The sequence below is a fragment of the Sinocyclocheilus anshuiensis genome, unplaced genomic scaffold (assembly GCF_001515605.1).
Source record: "Sinocyclocheilus anshuiensis isolate Anshui unplaced genomic scaffold, SAMN03320099.WGS_v1.1 scaffold260, whole genome shotgun sequence".
Classification (NCBI taxonomy): Eukaryota; Metazoa; Chordata; class Actinopteri; order Cypriniformes; family Cyprinidae; genus Sinocyclocheilus; species Sinocyclocheilus anshuiensis.
The window spans coordinates 2166189-2186172 of NW_015557134.1; the positions used below are offsets into that span (position 1 = coordinate 2166189).

The 19984-nt window shown below is 34.6% G+C and overlaps 1 protein-coding gene across 1 annotated transcript in view; it reads right to left on the reverse strand.

Moving 5' to 3' along the window:
- LOC107678046 (protein turtle homolog A-like) overlaps positions 1-19984 on the reverse strand; it is a 35779-nt gene that overhangs the window by 9115 nt on the left and 6680 nt on the right. The window contains exons 4-12 of the mRNA XM_016473159.1: positions 8341-8490; positions 6286-6437; positions 4699-4816; positions 3143-3284; positions 2909-3054; positions 2092-2234; positions 1693-1833; positions 914-1030; positions 194-344 (exon numbers count right to left, since the gene is read on the reverse strand). Coding sequence (XP_016328645.1) covers positions 194-344; positions 914-1030; positions 1693-1833; positions 2092-2234; positions 2909-3054; positions 3143-3284; positions 4699-4816; positions 6286-6437; positions 8341-8490 — 1260 coding nt within the window. The remainder of the gene's footprint in view (positions 1-193; positions 345-913; positions 1031-1692; positions 1834-2091; positions 2235-2908; positions 3055-3142; positions 3285-4698; positions 4817-6285; positions 6438-8340; positions 8491-19984) is intronic.

Sequence of the window (19984 nt, forward strand, 5' to 3'; positions counted from 1 at the left end):
AAGTTCAATCTAGATGAGGACTACTCAACTATCTCAGGGGCCACTAGACAAGATTTCCTTTAACCCCTTTAGGGCTTTTATTTAGCTAAGATTCAAGCCCAAAATGAACACAGAATATGTCTGTGCTTACTGTTACAGTAAACATCACATGGCCCAAGTGCAGTAGTAATGATCTAGATGCTTCAAGTCTTACCCAGCACAAGGACTGTTGTTCTGACAGATACAGTGGCTACTCGGTTGGTGGAGCTGCACTCCCATTCCCCCTGGTGGTCTTTACTGAGAGGACGCAGAATGAGGGAGCCATTCGCTGCTACAGTGAACAGTGAGCGAGAGGCTGTGCCAACCTAAAAGGAGCAGTGCCATAATGAAGCATATAATGAGATTAAACACCAATTTTAATTAAAACTTGATTTCCAGCTGTAAGGGGGTGCATTATAATATTTGGAGAAAATGAAAAATATTTGTGCAGAGGATTGATGCTATTTTTTCTAATGTTAATCAGCACAGTTTTACATAAGCAGTTGTAAACTATTGCTGCTTGAACATTACACCTCATAACATTACAGGAATGTTCTGGGTTAAATATGTGTTTAGCTCAATCAGCAACATCTGTGGTTTGTTGTTTACCACAGAAACTAATTTAAACTTGTCCCCTAGTTTGAAAGAACAAACATAAAACATGTACAGTAAGACACTTTCAATGGAAGTCTATGGAGTATTAGATAGAAAAATTCTTTATAAACTTAACATGGTATTTCTACTAGAATTACCATTAGTTATTAGAACTGAAAAAGGGGGATTTTCTTATTGTAAATACTGTTGCGTTGTTTGTGCTACAAAATATGGTAGAATACCTTCACTTTGACAAGTGAACCAAGAATGTAATTGTAAAGCACAGTGTAATGACTTTTACCTTTTTCCAGCTGACTTTTGGAGCCGGATTACCGTCCATCTGACATGGAATAACAAGCATGCCCCCAACATCCTGTCTGTACTCCTTACGAGGTGACACTTTAAATGATGGAGGATCCTAAAAGATGAAAACACTTATATTATGGTTTGAAAATTCACACTGACCATAACTAATTGTATTTCCATTCCATCACTTGGAATGTGATGGAATGTTGTTCCCCACAACATTCTAAGACATATATCTGTTATATATGGAAGCCGTTTCTGCCACTGAATAGAAATAAAAAAGTTAGTTGTGACTTTTTGTCTCACAATTCTGACTTTTTTCCTTAGTCTGACTTTATAACACGGAATTGTGAGTTATAAAGTCAGAACTGTGAGATATAAACTTGCAGTTTTAAGAAAAAAGCCAGTCTTTTTCCCCCTCAGAACTGGACTTTACAATTTGCAATTGGAAGTTTATATCTCACAATTCTGACTTTATTTCTTGCAATTGAGAGTTTTTATCACGCAGTTCTAAGAAAAAGTCAGATTTGCGAGTTTGTATCTCATATTTGTGAGAAAAAAGTCAGAATTGTGAGATAAAAAGTCGGAATTAACTTTTTTTTTGTTTATTCTGTGGCAAAAACGGGCTTCCATAGTTATAAACATTTGTATTTTTACATATTTTAATATCTTTATTGTTATTTTTTTTACATATCTATTTTTACAAATAATTATTTTGTTACAGAAAACAAAAGTAAAAAAAATGTAAAATGGCAACACTCTGTAAAGCCCCACCTGTAGTATAACGGTGGTGGGCTCAGACTGGCCCATTGTCCCAAAGCTATTGTAGGGAGTACACGTGTATACACCTGCAGCGTCGTCATTAGCTGTCACTATGATTATAGAGCCTTCTGAAGTCAGTGTCCATCCAGGATACTGTTGAAAGAAATTCACAGTTATTCTGAGTGTTTTCTGAAATAATGCTTTTTGAAAGATGTGAGGTTACGTCATCAAGAGAGGGGTATAAGTGTAAGCACAGCATGGTGTCACCGAATTAAAATCAATATGTCAAACATTAGTAGCGGAGAAAAAGCACTCAGGAAAGCACTTAGGAGTAGCGGTGTACTTCTAAAATGTACATATGAAAGGTTAAATACTTTTTTGTATGGATAGTGAGAAAAGCAAGTTACTCACCATGCCTAAATCGAGTGGTTTGTCATCTTTGATCCAGTCGACATGTGATAATGGTGGTTCAGCTCTGATGGGGCACGCAATGACGCCCCTCATGCCAGTGGGGAGGAAGGTCAACGAGGGCATCTTCGTCACCTGTGCTGGGTCTGTTAAAGAAGATATATATTATTTTAAATATTATTTTTAAATTTGGGGTAAAATTGTTATTTTTTATGCTTTATAGTTTATCTTATTATAGTTTCATTTATTTGATGAAAAATAGAATCAAAAAGTAATATTGTGAAATATTATTACAATGCAAAATAACTTGTTTCTATTTGAATATATATTTAAAAAAAAAATTTTTTCCTGTGATGCAAAGATGAATTTTCAGCATCATTACTCCAGTCTAGTAATATTGTGAAATATTATTACAATGCAAAATAACTTGTTTCTATTTGAATATATATTAAAAAAAAAAATTTTTTCCTGTGATGCAAAGATGCATTTTCAGCATCATTACTCCAGTCTTTAGTGTCACATGATCCTTCAGAAATCATTCCAATATGCTAATCAATATCAATGGTTGTGGATTCTTTGATGAACAGAAAGTTAATCAAGAACAGCATTTATTATATATGTATATATATATAATGTAATAAAATATCTGGATGTGCTATATTCTATATCTCATGTATATATAAATTTGAACATAAAAGTGATCGAAACTAGTGTTGTTTCTTGTTCAACTTGGAGTACAGTAGTGTGTGAAATTTATACTAGTGTAGGAAAAGGCAAATTCATTATTTCCGTTTTGCACTATGATATGAGAAACTCTTACGCTGCACAGTGAGGGTGGCTGAGGCAGAGGGGGAGACATGAAGTCCATTAGAGGGCATGCAGGTGTAGTTCCCAGAATCCTCTGGAGTCAAACGTGATATGAGAAGTGTACCGTCCACTATGACCTTAACACGAGACTTCAGAGACCTAAAACAAACACACATGGATACTGCATAAGCTACATGTTACCGGTAAATAATAAGGTGGAGGTTCACAGTTTTAGAAGAGAACTCACTCAATGTGATAAATATCTTCTCCTTGTCTTTGCCACACATAGGTCATGTTGGGTGGATCAGCTTCAGCCTGGCACTTCAACTTGGCATCCTGGGACATGTTGAGAACAGTGTCCGCTGGAGGAATTACAATCACTGGAGGGCCTGTTGTTAGAAAAAAAAAACACAATGTTCCATTATTGCAGCAATATGAATAATACGTTTCACTTGCTTTTCCTTGTAAAACAAAAATTGCTAACTTTAAAAAAAAAAAAAAAAAGTATTTATTATGGAAATAATAGACTTTAAAATAATATACTTGTGCAAAGTAAATGACGTGTTTTCAGACACTTAACTGCATGTTATTTACAATTAAATAGAAATGTATTACATTTTAAATTTATATTAAAATTATATAATTAAAAATTTTTTGACACACACAGGACTTACATGCATCTTTATATGTAATTTCATAATTACTCTATTGTCTTTGAAATGTAGTTAAAGTGTACTGTTGAATGTACTGACAAGCAATGGCAAACTCAAATGTACTTTAATATACTTTATACTACTATAATGTTATTTCTATTTGTTATTTTATATTTTTTTAATTACACATGATAAAGTTGCAATTTAGTAAATTAAAATATATTAACTTTAAACGGAATATCAAACACACTACAGTTAAAATTATAATCAAGTACTTTTCATGTGCTTTAGCATGTTTGTCAATGCACCAAAATAAGTGCACTTCTATAAAGCCTGACAAAAGATTATTCAAACATAATGATTTAAATGTACTTTAAAGTAAAATTTTAATTTGACATTATAAAAAAGTGCACTTTTTAAACTTAAGTGTGTTCAGAAACCTAGCCATCCAAGTGTACTCTGTAAGTACACTTAAGCGGCCTTTCATTAATATTGTATTAACCGCATATACATTTTAAAATATACTTTTAAGATTTTAAGTACTGTATATGACAAATGCAAATTCAATACAAATAAGCATTTGGCAAATGCAAACTTGTATTGTTTCACACGTTCATTTCCTGGGAACTGAACCCATGAGTTTGCCATTGCTGGAATTCGCTGTACTGTTTGAGCTACAGACACTTGAAAAGGAAGAGTGCTTAAATGTAATGTAATAAAACACCACCACTAGGTGGCGCCATTCAATCATAAAAGCTTATAATTTTCATGTAGAATATTATGGCATGAACCAGGGGTTTCAAAACTATTGCAACTACTGTGAAAATTGTCCCCCTTCCCCTTTTTTGGGGCAATAACCATATTTTAAGACCAAAACAGAAACATCTGCAAATCAGTTACATGCAAGTCGATCCAATACATGTGCAATCTGCATCAGTAATTATAATATGGCTCGCACTCACGAACCTTATTTCCACCAAATTAGTTATGATTAATGGGCAAACATTATACCATCTAATAAATATTTATAAGCAAGTCTGATAAGGTGTATAATGGTCTCCCCAACACTTCTCAGATCGTTTCAATGTGCCTAACCTGAGCAATACAGATAATCATCCTAAATGAGGAGAAAACATCAGTGCTGACTTACCAATGACTTTGAGCTTTGTGAGGTGAGTCACATTTCCTTCAGTGTTGGAGGCGTGACACTGATACTGGCCTGATGTTTCTCTGCTTACAGCATGGAAAGATACACTTCCATTCATGATCTATAGGATCAAAATGAGATATATGAAGTGGAGAATAAATATATTCTAGATGTGATCCTCCATTGCATTTGTGAATCTGATGAAGTCAATCTATGTCTGTTAGCTTTAAGGTCAAAGTGAGTACAGCCCCAAAGTTGACGAAACAAACTTCTTCCTTTTCTAGGAAAATTGATTAAAAATGCTTATGACTAATATTGTTTGGAGTGGTGTATACATATTTTTGCCCAAATCAAATGCTCTCCAAAATGAGCACTTGCAAGTAGTAAATCATAGTTTTTTTGTTCCAGGCTGTGATGTGAACTACACGTTATTGTCTGTTTAAAAAGGGACATGCACTTTGATATGTCACACCCAACTTTCCATAGGAAATATATCGACACAGGGAAGATAATAGCATTTGTCAACCATTTCATGGGGTTTTAAGTACTAACAGCACACCTTTACTTTGCTTTGAGGATTTATAGGTCGTCCATCTTTAGACCAGGTTATTGTAGGCCGTGGATTTCCCTGAGCTGCACACTTCAGAGTTACCGATCTCCCTACAAACACTTCAACTCCAGGAGGGGAGGTCTCCGTAAACACAGGAGGCGCTAGACACAGGAGTAAGCAAAGAAAACAGTCATCATGATCTTCAAAAAAACTGAAAAGATTTATTAACGATCAAATGTGATGTTATAAAGAGCAGTTCATAAATGAGTTATTCTTCATGTTGGAGAGTTACTAACAAAAAGCATTGTAATTCAATTCGATTTTGAATTACATACTCTAGTTTAACATTTTAAATATAAATCTACACTACTGTTTAACAGTTTTAGGTCTGTAAGATTTTTAAATGATTTTGATCGAATGTATTCAAACCCCTTCATTTTTTTTCCACATTTTTTTGTTGCAGCCTTATGTTAAACAGCTTTAAATTACTTTTTTCCCCACATCAATCTACACTCCATACACCATAATGACAAAGCAAATAACAGGTTTTTAACATCTTTGCAAATTTATTAAAGTTAAAAAACTTCAACAATTCCACTGCATAAGTATTCATACCCTTATCTGGGGCAGCTGAAATTTAGCTCAGGAGCATTCATTTTGCTTGTAAATGTTACCACACTTTGAGTGAAGCTAACCTGTGGCAAATTCAATTAAATGGGTATGATTTGGAAAGGCACACACGTCTTAATAAAAGGTCTAACAGTTGAAAATGCAAATTAGAGCGAAGACCAAGCTCTGAGGTCAAAAAAAAAAAAACTGCCTGTAGAGCTCAGAGACAGGAACTCAAACACATCTGGGGAAGAGTTCAGAAAAAATTCTGCTGCATCAGGCTGTGATGTGAACTACACGTTATTGTCTGTTTAAAAAGGGACATGCACTTTGATATGTCACACCCAACTTTCCATAGGAAATATATCGACACAGGGAAGATAATAGCATTTGTCAACCATTTCATGGGGTTTTAAGTACTAACAGCACACCTTTACTTTGCTTTGAGGATTTATAGGTCGTCCATCTTTAGACCAGGTTATTGTAGGCCGTGGATTTCCCTGAGCTGCACACTTCAGAGTTACCGATCTCCCTACAAACACTTCAACTCCAGGAGGGGAGGTCTCCGTAAACACAGGAGGCGCTAGACACAGGAGTAAGCAAAGAAAACAGTCATCATGATCTTCAAAAAAACTGAAAAGATTTATTAACGATCAAATGTGATGTTATAAAGAGCAGTTCATAAATGAGTTATTCTTCATGTTGGAGAGTTACTAACAAAAAGCATTGTAATTCAATTCGATTTTGAATTACATACTCTAGTTTAACATTTTAAATATAAATCTACACTACTGTTTAACAGTTTTAGGTCTGTAAGATTTTTAAATGATTTTGATCGAATGTATTCAAACCCCTTCATTTTTTTTCCACATTTTTTTGTTGCAGCCTTATGTTAAACAGCTTTAAATTACTTTTTTCCCCACATCAATCTACACTCCATACACCATAATGACAAAGCAAATAACAGGTTTTTAACATCTTTGCAAATTTATTAAAGTTAAAAAACTTAAACAATTCCACTGCATAAGTATTCATACCCTTATCTGGGGCAGCTGAAATTTCGCTCAGGAGCATTCATTTTGCTTGTAAATGTTACCACACTTTGAGTGAAGCTAACCTGTGGCAAATTCAATTAAATGGGTATGATTTGGAAAGGCACACACGTCTTAATAAAAGGTCTAACAGTTGAAAATGCAAATTAGAGCGAAGACCAAGCTCTGAGGTCAAAAAAAAAAAAACTGCCTGTAGAGCTCAGAGACAGGAACTCAAACACATCTGGGGAAGAGTTCAGAAAAAATTCTGCTGCATTGAAGGTTCACAGAAGAAGGTATAGCCTCCATTATCCATAGTGGGAGACAAGTGGAACAACCAGGACTCTTCCTAGAGCTGGCCTCCTGGCCAAACTGAGCAATTGATGGAGAAGAGCTTTGGTTAGAGTGGTGACCAAGAAGCTGATGGTCACTCTAGTTGAGCTCCATGATCATCATATGTGGATATCTTCCTACAGGACAATGACCCTCAGACTCAAACTCAACTTTATTGTCCCGTTAGGGAAACTAAGATTGCAGCAAAGTGCCAATACACTAACCATATCCATGCACACATAACCATTACACCCATAAAAGCATTCAATGTAAACATACAATTTCCCAAATATACATTAAAATTCAGCCAGGCACTACTCAAGTTCGTACATTTTGGATACCAAATACATTCTCCTCCCCACCAGACTTGTTCAATAACTTAATGGCCACAGTAACAAATTAATCTTTAATTCTTTTCGTCCTGTATACAGGAACTCTAAAATGACGGCCTGATGGCAGCATCTGGAACTCAGTATGTAGTGGGTGGTCAGTAACACAGAGAATGACCTGGGCTTTCTTAACAACAGAATTTTGGAAAATTTCAGTAGGCCCAGTTTGATTAACACCGATAATCTTGCCTGCCACCTTCACAAGGCTACCCAACCTCGTGAGTAGCTTACTGCATTGAAAGCTAAAGTTTTAAAATAGCACCCTCAATTTTTTTTTTTTTTTTTTTATTTTACTTAGTGAAAGCCACAGTGGAGTCCAGCCAGGCCTGCAAGATGCTCTTTCTGCTTGGCGTCCTGTGGCTCAAAGAACTAACGAGTTGAAAACTGAACCTAATGTCAGCACAAACCTCAAGTGGCTTCTGTAATCTGGCCAACACTGAGTCCGAGTGTCAGAAAATGGCCTAAAGGTGTGGCCGACAGAGAAAGAGCATACTCTTGAACAGGTGCATGAGCACAGCCTGGTAACAGGTGCATGTATTCATTCATTGTTCACTGCATGTTTGAATGGATTCGTGTTTGGGTTGGAGACTGTGAGATGAGTATAATGGCATTGTCTCGCTGATCTTACATAAAGGGAATTGCTGTTATGGTTCTGATTCAGACTACAGGTAAAATTGGATATCTTTTCTTACTATAAATAATTCAGGTCTGCTCGTTGGATGGTGAGTCTCACCTGTAACGGAGAGTAGAGTCCAGCTCCCGTTGCTGCCAGTCTCATCTGTGGTTTTGTCTAGCGGGAGGATTCTGCACTCATACCAGCCTTCGTCCTCCAGGAGAAGCCCCCTCATCTGCAGGGATGTTCCCCTGATGAGTGACACTCGACCTGGACACGATCAGGAGAGGGGAAGGTTCACAAATAACAAATATGTACAAAACTCAAGAGAGGTGCATATTTATTGCAGACTAATTTTCTAATATTGATTTAAAATCCACATGAGCACATCCTCATGAGTTTGTACAAAAAAAAAGCATATCTGTTGCAGACTGCATATTTTTCAAATATCAAATATATACTTTATTTGCATAATTCAACAAGCTACAAGAAAACAAGTTAATACAAACATGTAAATATGAAGTGCGTACATTTATAAATGTGTTATTTTTTTTCAAATGAGTATTATTAGTATTTTTCTATATTAGTATTATTTTTATATTATTATAGCGAATGTAACTTAAGTTCACAACTTTAATCTTTTTTTTTTTAAATACACACTGAATTTGTGAGTTTGTACACAACAAATGCAAAGTGTATATATGCTGCAGATATAAATTATACAATTTTAATTAATTGTAACATGCTTCAAACTTAAAAAAATAAATATAAAATAATATTTAAAATATTACAGTATTGTTTTAGAAGTATAAGCACATGTAAATGCTTTTGCTTTTAATTAGTTTTAATATTATTATTTTTGTTCATTTATAATGTCCATTTAAATTAAGTTTAAAATTTTAATAAAAAAATAATAATTACAACAATTAAAATACACACGCTGAGTTTGTACAAATGAAGTATATTTACTTCAGACTTTTCCAGAACATTTTTAAATCAATAATGCAACAAAATTTACTTGAATTTTTCATTTAAATTTAAATGAATATAAATTCTAAAATACAAATTGTACATTTAAGTGTCAAATATAACACACACAAAAAAACATTTTTAATGATTTTTTTTTTCATTTAAATTTAATCAAATAATTACAATTCTAAAATACATATACATTTAAGTGTCCAATAGACCATATATTTGAGCTGAACAACTTTTTAAATCAATCAAATTGTACAAATGAAGTATATTTGGTTCCGACTTAATATTTTTAAATCAATTTAAATAATGCAACATTTTAATTTAAATTTAATAAATGAATTCAAATTCTAAAATATACATTGTTATATTGGACACGTGTCCAATATACCATTTATCTTAGTTGGAAAGGAACTTACATTTTAAATTATTATTTTTTAAATTTAATAATTACAATTTTAAACTACACACCGTACATTTCAGTGTCCATTATACTATTTAGTTTAATTGGAGAAGGCACAGATAGATTGAGTGTTTAGTCTAGATCTTTTTAGGGCTTGAAACTCTATCTCTCAGTTGCCAGGTGACTGCACCCTGTAGCGACGGTGTTTGCTGACTCACCCCTCCCTCCTCTTTCGTCTCTCTCTCCCTGTCTTTATCTTTCTTTCATTCAGTGAAAAAAGCTTTTCAAAGACTTGTTTGTTTCTCAGACTCTATAGTCATTTAAAGAGACCAGCGGTCAAAATCTCCACCACAGAAGTCACATCAAAGATAAAATGGACTCAAAAGTGAAAATCCATCATCTGCAAACACGTGTGCGGCCGATGCATGGAGTATAGCTATGATGTGTTTATGAAAATAGGCGGTGACAGTAATCATTAACAGAGTTCCCAAGAGGAGCGACTGTGGAAACAGAACTCAGCCTGAGATAACAGCTGAGAGCATCACGGTCCATCAGCCCCTGTTTATTTTACCCACATGGAAGTCAGAGGTCACAGAAAAAAGGGACACGGACACCATCATCCCTGGGGATTTGGGCTATACAACATGTTCCTGTCCAGCCCAGACACCCAGGGTACAAGCCGGCCCTAAAATGTTGCCATGGTCTCTCCTGCCAGTGGTTTGGATTTGAATTTAGTTGCCGTGGTGACAGGGATTAAAATCAGTTCGGGGGCAGGGTTTAGGAGGGATCTAAACTCTCAAGTTACTAGACACTCCTGAAAAAAAGGCTGAGGAGAAAGTAAACTGTTTAGTTTTGAAATTTTAGACCAGCTATAGTAGGAGGGAATTCACAGAGATCTCTTTAGTGTTTTTCCAAAAGATCAGTGAGATTATATGAGAGCAAACTGAGACTTCTGTTAAATCTTCTGCTTCACAGATCTTCTCTAGAGTTTCAGAAGAGATTCCACTAATTATATCTTTGCTCAGATTTGCAAACATATGAGTCAAAATCTGCTTAGAAACAACAGTTTTAGAAAGTGATTTTTCACGTTATTTAAAACAGGATCTGCATGTTCACGGGTTTAAATAAAAGATTTTTATTATAAGATACAATAAACACAACTTGTGCATCAAAACCACTCCTTTTCCTGGTAAAACATGAACTTGATTTTTAAAAGTTAAAGGGTTAGTTCACCCAAAAATTTAAATTCTTTCATTAATTACTCACCCTTGTGTTGTTCCAAACCCGTAAGACCTTTGTTCATCTTCGGGACACAAATTAAGATATTTTTGATTAAATCAGAGAGCTCTCTGACCGTGCATAGACGGCAAGGGCACTACCACGATCAAAGCACAGAAATGTAGTAAGGACATTGGTAATTTTACTAAGTTATACGAGAATACATTTGTCCGCAAAGAAAACAAAGATAATGACTTTATTCAACAAGTCATCTCCGCGTCACCCTGGCGCCATTTTGGAGAGTATCACAACGCATGCGCTGCGCCTTGTTTACATTCAGAGGAAAGCACGCACATGCGTTGTGATACTCTCCAAAACGTTGTTTACGTGCAGATCAAAAATGCAAACATTTTTACATGATTTATTACTTAGCTAATTTTGATTCATATCAGAAAGATTTCAAATTCTTTCCTAAGTACTCTATATAATACTCTCCATATTTTGTGCTACACTTTTATGTTGACATCTGTCTAATTGATTTCTATTTTTATTTCTCCTGTATTTAAGGAGAAACATCTAGACAAATGTGATGTAAATCAAACGTAGATAACTTAATTCCAGATCTGTGAAATAAAATCAGAGCAATAAAACTGCCCTCTGGGTATATTTTATGAGAAAAACATGAGTAAATGAACCTTAGGCATGAGAGTTAATGCTCATTTATGAATAACTAAAAACAGGACTGAGTAATGTCTCTTAACAACCATCTATAGATATTCTAATACATTAAAGCAGTGTTTCCCAACCGGGGTGCCGTCTGTCGAGAGCAGGGGTGCCGTATAAAAAATCCTTTTTTAATATTTTTAAATTGCTAAAATGTTAAAAAAAGCAGCTATTATATAATATTAACAAAAATTTGTGAGATAGCTAGTTATAATGGTAATTAAATGTTTGCATATGTATAAAAGCCTACATTAAAATCTGTCATATAAATTGGTCTCTTCATTAGAAATTAGCCTACTGATTGCCACCGTTGATGGACACATTTTTTTAAATAATATTAAAAATATCTGTATGACATTATATTCTGCAGTTCTTCCCTGTTGTACCGAATATCTATAGTTTTCAAATTATCATATCGAAGTTAGAAATTCAAATATTGTGACAAAATTTATTTTGTAGGGTGCCACAAGTTTGTTAAAATTTCCAAAGGGTGCCGCGACTAAAAAAAGGTTGGGAAACACTGCATTAAAGCACAAAAAGCAACATCTGTGTGTGTTCACCTGTTTCCTGGTGCAGCAAAGATTTATCTAAAGTCTTCACACGCAAGTACAAACTCACTTGTTTATGACTGACTAACCATTTCCCACAGCAGCTGACAAACAAACGCTCACTCTGTTGCTTAGTCGACGGCGAGTCAAATCTCAGGAGAAACTAATATTAGACTCCTTAACGTATGAAGTAACATACGCTGTCATGTGTATCCACTTACTTCATCATATGAAGCCAATGTTATACTAGGTTTTTGCTAGAAGAATTACAATTATGTTAAGTGTTTTACAGCTGTTCAATCATGTTTAAAAATAAACTTAGGAATCTTTAGGAAGAATGCCCACAGTATAGAATATAATACAGTTATAAAACTTTTACACAAATGATTATGACTACTATGAATCAAATAGTAGACGAGCTCATGAAGGAGGTACAAGACTTGAAGATAAGTCTCCAGTTCACTCAGAAGGAGGTGGATGAATTAAAAGTTAACTGTATAGAATTTTCAACTGAATGTAAATCAAATACAAATGACATACATACATTGGCTGAATCTCTTTTGGTCTTAGATGCTAAAGCCAATTATTTGGAAAGCCAGTGCAAGCAGAACAATATAGTGGTGGAGGGCATTCCTGAGTCTCCAAATGAGAAATGGTGTGAATCTGAAGAGAAAGTAAAAAAGTTGATTCAAGATAAATTACAGCTTACCTTGGAGAAAGCACATAGAATAGGAAGGATGAAAAATGGGAATTCTAATCGACCTAGACCCATCGTGGTTAAATTTCTTAAGTATAAAGACAAAGAAGCACTGCTGGAGAGAGCAAAACACTTCAAAGGCACAAACATATACTTGAATGAAGGAGGAGGAAGGAGGAAGGAGCTTTTGCCAGAATTGAGAGCTGCTAGAGAGAGGGGAGAGATAGCTGATATCTTTGTTATGATCAATTAATCACATATCCACCATCAAAAGTCAAAAAGGCAGCAATGGGAAATAAAAGTAGGCCTCTGGCTTCTTCAAGTAAGCTTGAGGAAATTGGATGGAATTAAGATTTTTTTTTTTTTTTTTTTTAGAAATTATGTCAGTATTAATCAAGTTACCTAGGAAAGGATTAAAATTAGCTCATATTAATATTTGTAGCCTTAGGAATAAACTTGTTGAAATAACTGATGTTTTGATTACAAATGATATTCATGTTTTAGCAGTAACAGAAACAGATCTTGATCAAACATTCTCAGATGATGTAGTAAATATAAATGGTTATAATATTCACAGGAAATACAGAAATAGATATGGTGGAGGGGTTGCCATATATATTCAAAGTCATATTCCAGTAAAGATAAGACAAGATTTAATGTCTGTAGATGTAGAGGCTTTGTGGCTACAAGTACAGTTACCTTTTGTCAAATCATTATTTGTTGGTTGCTTCTATAGACCACCATGTGCAAACAGTTGTTATTTAAGTGAATTGTGTGAAATTATTGATAATGTATGTGATACTGGAAATGAAATTTACTTGATGGGTGATTTAAACATTAACTGGGTGTCTCAGGTTTGTCCTCTAAAGTCTAAAGTGGTGAATGTAATTAATGCATGTAATTTAACACAAGTTGTTAATCAACCAACAAGAATTCATATAAATATTCTTGGTGAGATAACATCTACTTGTATAGACCATATTTACACAAATGCTGTGGAAATGTGCTCTAAGGGTGTATCTGTTCCTATTGGGTGTAGTGATCACAATATAATAGGTCCCTAAAGGGAAACCAAAAGTAATTTATAAAAGATCATATAGGAAATTTTGTCAGAAATTATTTTGTAAAGATGTAAATAATATATGCTGGGTTGATGTTTATAAGGAAGATCATCCTGATGATGCATTAGCAGTTTTTGAAAGATTATTTTATTCTTTGGTGGATAAACATGCACCTATGAAAAAACACAGTGAAGAATGTTAGGGCACCATGGATTGATAATGAATTGAAGAACATTATGGTAGAAAGAGATGTGACAAAGGGTATAGCAAACAGAACTGTGAATAAGGAGGATTGGGAAGTTTATTGCAAATTGCTAAATCAAGTAACTAAAATTAATAGGAAAAAGAAAACGATGTTTTATAAAGTAAAAATAAGTGAATATAAATATGATGGCAAAAAATTGTGGAATATTCTTAATGAAATAATGGGTAGGAAATCAGGTCAAACTCCTTTTTTTATTGAGACAGGCAATTCATTTTTAACTCAATCAGATTAAATTGCAGATTACTTCAATTAATTTTTCATAAATAAAGTACATAAACTAAGAGAAGAAATGTTAACTGATAATATTCCATCAAGTGAAAGTCAAACTGAAAAAATAATAAGTGATAAGCCAGTCCTATGCTCTGAATTGAACAAAGTAACTGTGCAACAAGTGGAACAAAAGTTATCAATTAAAAATATAGATAAACCATCGGGAATGGAGAACTTAGATGGTCGCCTTGTAAAATTGGCAGCCACCTGTTTGGCAGAACCAATTTGCCACATCTTTAATATCAGTAGGGATCAGTAAAAAGGGATCTTCCCTTTAACTTGGAAAGAAGCAAAGGTTTTTCCTTTACAGAAAAATGCAGCACTGAGTTTTAATGGTGCTAATAGTCGACCAATAAGTTTACTGCCAGTTCTTAGTAAAGTGTTTGAAACGATAGTCTGTGAACAAATTAAATTCTTCTTTAGAATGATTTTCAGCATGCATATCGGGAAGGATATTCAACAGGAACAGCATTAACACAGATGACAGATGATTGTTTAGTACAGATTGATGATAATAATTTAGTAGGAGCAGTATTGTTAGATTTTTTTAGCTCCATTTTTGATGTATTAGATCATAAATTATTGCTGGAAAAATTGAAATGTTATAAATGTACTTCTCAGATTGTACATTGGTTTAAAAGTTATCTGACTAATAGGAGGCCATGTGTATTTTATAATGGAAGTTATTCGGAAGTGAAAGAGTTGCAATGTGGTGTGCCTCAAGAAAGATGTTTAGGGCCATTGTTATTTTCTATTTTTACCAATGATCTTCCTTTGGGTTTAAAGCGTTCAAGGACAGTTATGTACACAGATGATACAACATTATATCTACCAGCAATATCAATTGAAAAATGATCTGTTGATTTAGATGAGGAGTTACAATTAGTGGTAAAGTGGGTATGGAATAATAAGATGGCTCTACATTTGACAAAAACCAGAAGTATTATGTTTGGATCAAATTCTAAACTTAAACTCAAATCACAATTAAATTTGTCTGTTAAGAGTGTGCCTATTGAACAGGTAGAGGAAATCAGACTTCTTGGAGTTATGCTAGACAGTAGGCTGAAGTGGTCAAAACAGATAGAAAATATGGTAATGGTTATGGGAAGAGGTCTATCAGTTATTAAGAGATGTGCAACATTTCTACCACAGTATTGCATCTCTCAAATTGTGCAAACAATGGTTCTTACTTGTTTAGACTACTGTCCAGTGGTGTGGTCGAGTACATCAAGTACAGACTTGGAAAAATTACAGTTAGTCCAGAATAGAGCTGCACGACTTACTCTGAACTGTAATAGACGGGTTGATATTATGAGAATGCACAAAATTCTAGGTTGGCTACTTGTGAACGATAGGACAATTGTTTCTCTGCTTTGTTTTATAAGAAATATTTCAGTGTCTAGAGTTCAAAGTGTACTGTACTGTCAACTTTTGTATAGTAGTGCTGGTCATAATTTTAACACCAGGCATGCATCAAAAGGATATTTTTTTGCTTCCTGTTTCAAAAACGAATGCAAAGCAACAGACTGTAATGTATAGAGGAATGAAAATATGGAATGATTTGCCATCGGACATTACATGTTTTTTAATAAGTAAAATGAGGTTTAAAAAATCTAAATAAAGAAATATTTAATGGCACAGTATACAGTAAATTGTTGATTTTGATGTTCTGAATGAATTTTGGGTTTGTATGTTTTATTGTATTGGTTTTTATTGTTATGGATTAATGTAATATTGTTTTTTACTTGTTGGACCCCAGGAAGAATAGCCACTACCTTGGTAGTGGCTAATGGGGATTAGGGCTGCATGATAAATCGCATGCGATATTTAACGCGCATCCGCATGCGATTTATCGTGCAGCCCTAATGGGGATCCATATAAATAGTAACACTCAAGTCACCACATCCACCTATTCAAATTCAAAAAGATTCAAAGTTTGAAGGTTTACTAGTTGGAGGTTGTATTCAACAAGTCTGTGACTTGAGGCTATGAAACCTGGAGTCTAAATCCTATCCGCTACCTTGTATCCCAGAGACATTGTGTCACCTCTTGGCACAGGTTTCCCAGGTAGGGACTCTCCAGTTTCAGCTCAGGAAAGCAAGGGTCGGGTTTCACACCATAGTCGTCATCTGTATTCTTTTTATTGTGTTTCAAGACACTGTTATCTTTTGAAATTTGAATCACCACGACGGGCTACTGGGAAGCTGCTTGGTTTGATCGGACCAATGGCCTTTCAAGATAGCGTGCTGCTAGTTAGAAAGAGTTTTGACTCAATTGAGTTTTTGCATGCTGACAGATGAGGGGGATGGGGGGTAATTTGGAACAGAGAGCGTCAGTAAAAAGTCTTCTGATGGTCACGCTTTTCACCGCAATCTATAGATCGCTTCTACTTTACTGCCAATATAGTTTTAGGTTTCTAGCAAGCTAGATTCTATTTAGTTAAGATATATATTAAAAAATACCATCACAAACCCTAAATGTGCCTGATTTTGTGGCGTGTAACAGTTATGGCATATCACTATGAGCTCCAGAGTGGACACATGAGACACTATATTGCCTAAGGTGACGAAATTCACACCAAGCTCACCCTTCACCTCTTCCCATGCTGCACCTGCCCCCCTCACTGCACAAAAAGTCCCGGCTTTAGACCTTTTGTTTCTTTTCTTTGTTTCTCATCACATAAAACGACAGTTGTGACGCCCTCTAACTTTATTGGGCTGTTGGTTTACATGAGGCCATTCATTCCTTCTTTCAGTTCACAAGGAAGGAATGTGAATAAAATCAATATTCAGTGGTGTTCAAAAACCACTAAAAAATGCTACTAGAAAATGCTAACACAAGCTAAATTATGTGAATCAACTATTAACCAACAATTTATGAACAACAGATTCTCACACAAGTAAACAAACAAGTAAACAGACATTGCTTGTCGCACAAGTAAACAAATTTGTTCATAAACCATTATTTGTTGAATTAGTAAAAAAATACAATAAAATTGGTGGGTAATCCATTGCTTGCCACATAACAAATTCACTAATAAACAATTGTTTAGTGCAAGAGTCAATTAATTTGTTCATAAACTATTGCTTGTTAAATGAGTCAATTTTGCTTACATTATGATTTGTTTGTCCAAGAAAACAAACTTGTTTATAAACCATTGTGAATACACTATATAACCTATTGCTTGTCGTGCAAGAACTGAAATTGGCTTATTAAGCATTGTAAATTCACCTAAAAATGTTGCTTGTTGCTCATGTACAGTATACAAAATTGTGTATAAACCGTTGCATGGTTCACAAGTGAACAAATTCACTTTTTGCTTTTCGCACAAGAAATTCACTTATGAAGCATTGCAAGTTCACTTAAAATATGTTGCTTGTTGCACATGTAAACAAATGTGTGTATGAACTATTACATGTTGCACAAACAAATTCACTTATGAACTGTTGCTTGTCGCACAAGTAAATAAATTAGCTTACAAAGCATTGCAAATTCACTTAAAAAAAAAACATTGCTTGATGTAGATGTAAACAAGTTTGTGCGTGAAGTGTTGTGTTGCACAAGTTAACAGATTCACCAAACTGTTCTTTCATGTACAAGTAAATAAATTAGCTTAAAAAGCGATCTACATTCACTTAAAAATGTTGCTTGTAGCACATGTAAACAAATTTGTGTAAGAACTGTTGCACAAGTAAACAAATTCACTTATAAACTGTTGCTTGTCGCTCAAGTAAAGAGGGTTGCAAATTCACTTAAAATGTTGGTGTTGCACAAATTTTAGTATGTACCATTGCAAGTTCACTTTTAAACTGTTGCGTGTCACAAGAAATTAACCTATAAAGCACTGCAAAATCATTTAAAAGCACTGATTGTTGCACTTGTAAACAAATTTGTGTATTGCAAGTAAACAAATTCACTTATAAACTGCTGCTTGCTCACAAGTAAACAAATTTGTTTATGAACTGTCACTTGTAAACAAATTTGTAATTCTTTACACATTACCACATAGACCATTGCTTGGTGCATGAGAAAATTAATTTGGCAATGAACCATGGATAAGTCAACTTAACTAGTTATTGCTGATGCTCAGTAGGTTTGCATTCCATCACCCGGGCAACATCGCGATGAACAGGTGCAGTGCTGTCTACGAGAATTTGTTTAATTGCACAGGGACGCACTGCGCTCATGCATAAACTGCAGGGCTGAACCTGTCGCCCGCTCACTGCCTGGAAGGTGAGGCTCATCAAGCACAGAAAACTTGCAGTGTTACCAAGTCAGCCTGTTTCTTTCTGTATTAGAGCCATTGCATTTTTAAAAATGTGGGGAGGGAGTATTTTCAGCCTATTGAAAGACTCTTTTCCCCATAGACACCCTTTGTATTCCAACTCCCAAAGACACAATAGGGACTTCAGCAGTGAGAGGGGGAGAAACTAGCAGGTCCCACAGCACACAAAAGAGCAGAGTTACTGTAAGCTGAGACACGCTATAACCGAAGTGGCACTCAGGAGAACGAATTACGAAAGAGGTGAGAGATACTGCATTGTCCATAGTAGGATGTGGTTTACAACATGGCAGTCCATGCTTGGCAAGCTTTTCGAAAAGCGCTATACCTGTCCCAACTCAGAGGTAACAGTATAGGCATTTAAATCCAAGACCAAAATGTCAATAACATGTGTTGAAATGGTTTTCAGTTCATTGTAATAAAAATGAGTTGCAATCACTGACCAATTTTAATTAACAAATTATCCACATGCTGTATCCACATTTTGAAGTCAACCCTGTTACTACATGATTTTTCAAATATTACAAAAAAAATGTAACATGAAAAATGTGAGACACCCAAAAAAATAACATTATTTGGACCTATTCAACAGCAGGATGGGAAAACAAATCCATGATCTCTTTCAATATCCTCAATATTCTCTGCATTTGTCAAGCTCAATTTAAAACAACAACAAAAAAGAATTAGGACTGAAAAATTAGTAAGAATGAAATAATAATCATGTATTTTCTTTACTTTATGGTAAAAATAAATGTAGCAATTACAGCAAATCAGCATCTAATCCTAAATTAGATATCTTTGACTGAGCAACATCTTAATTTAGGCTTAATTTGCAACCCTGCTATTTATTATCAATTCATAATTTTTATTCCAATTTTTTTTTTTTTTCATTTCATTTTAATACATTTGGTAACACTTTAGTTTGAGGACCAATTCTCACTACTGTCACACCAATGGACGTTTTGTCGTGTTTTCCTTACTCGTGTGCTCAGTGACCTAGTTTTCCCTCATGCTTGATTGTGTTATTTGGTTCAGGTGTGTGTCGTTAATTATCTTCATTTGCTCCAGTATTTAAAGTGTAGTCTGTCCTGTCCTGTCTTCCTTGGTCCGGTATTGTGAATGTTACCCTGTGTGTTAGACCCTCTTCAGATTGTGGATTACAATTAAAAGGATTTTTTAATGATCTTCGTCATGCCTACGTCTCCCTAACAGCAGCGTTGTGTGACAACTACTAACTAGTTGCTTATTAGCATGCATATTACTAGCATATTCTTTATTAGTATTTATAAAGCACACACTAATGCCTTATTCGGCATGACCAT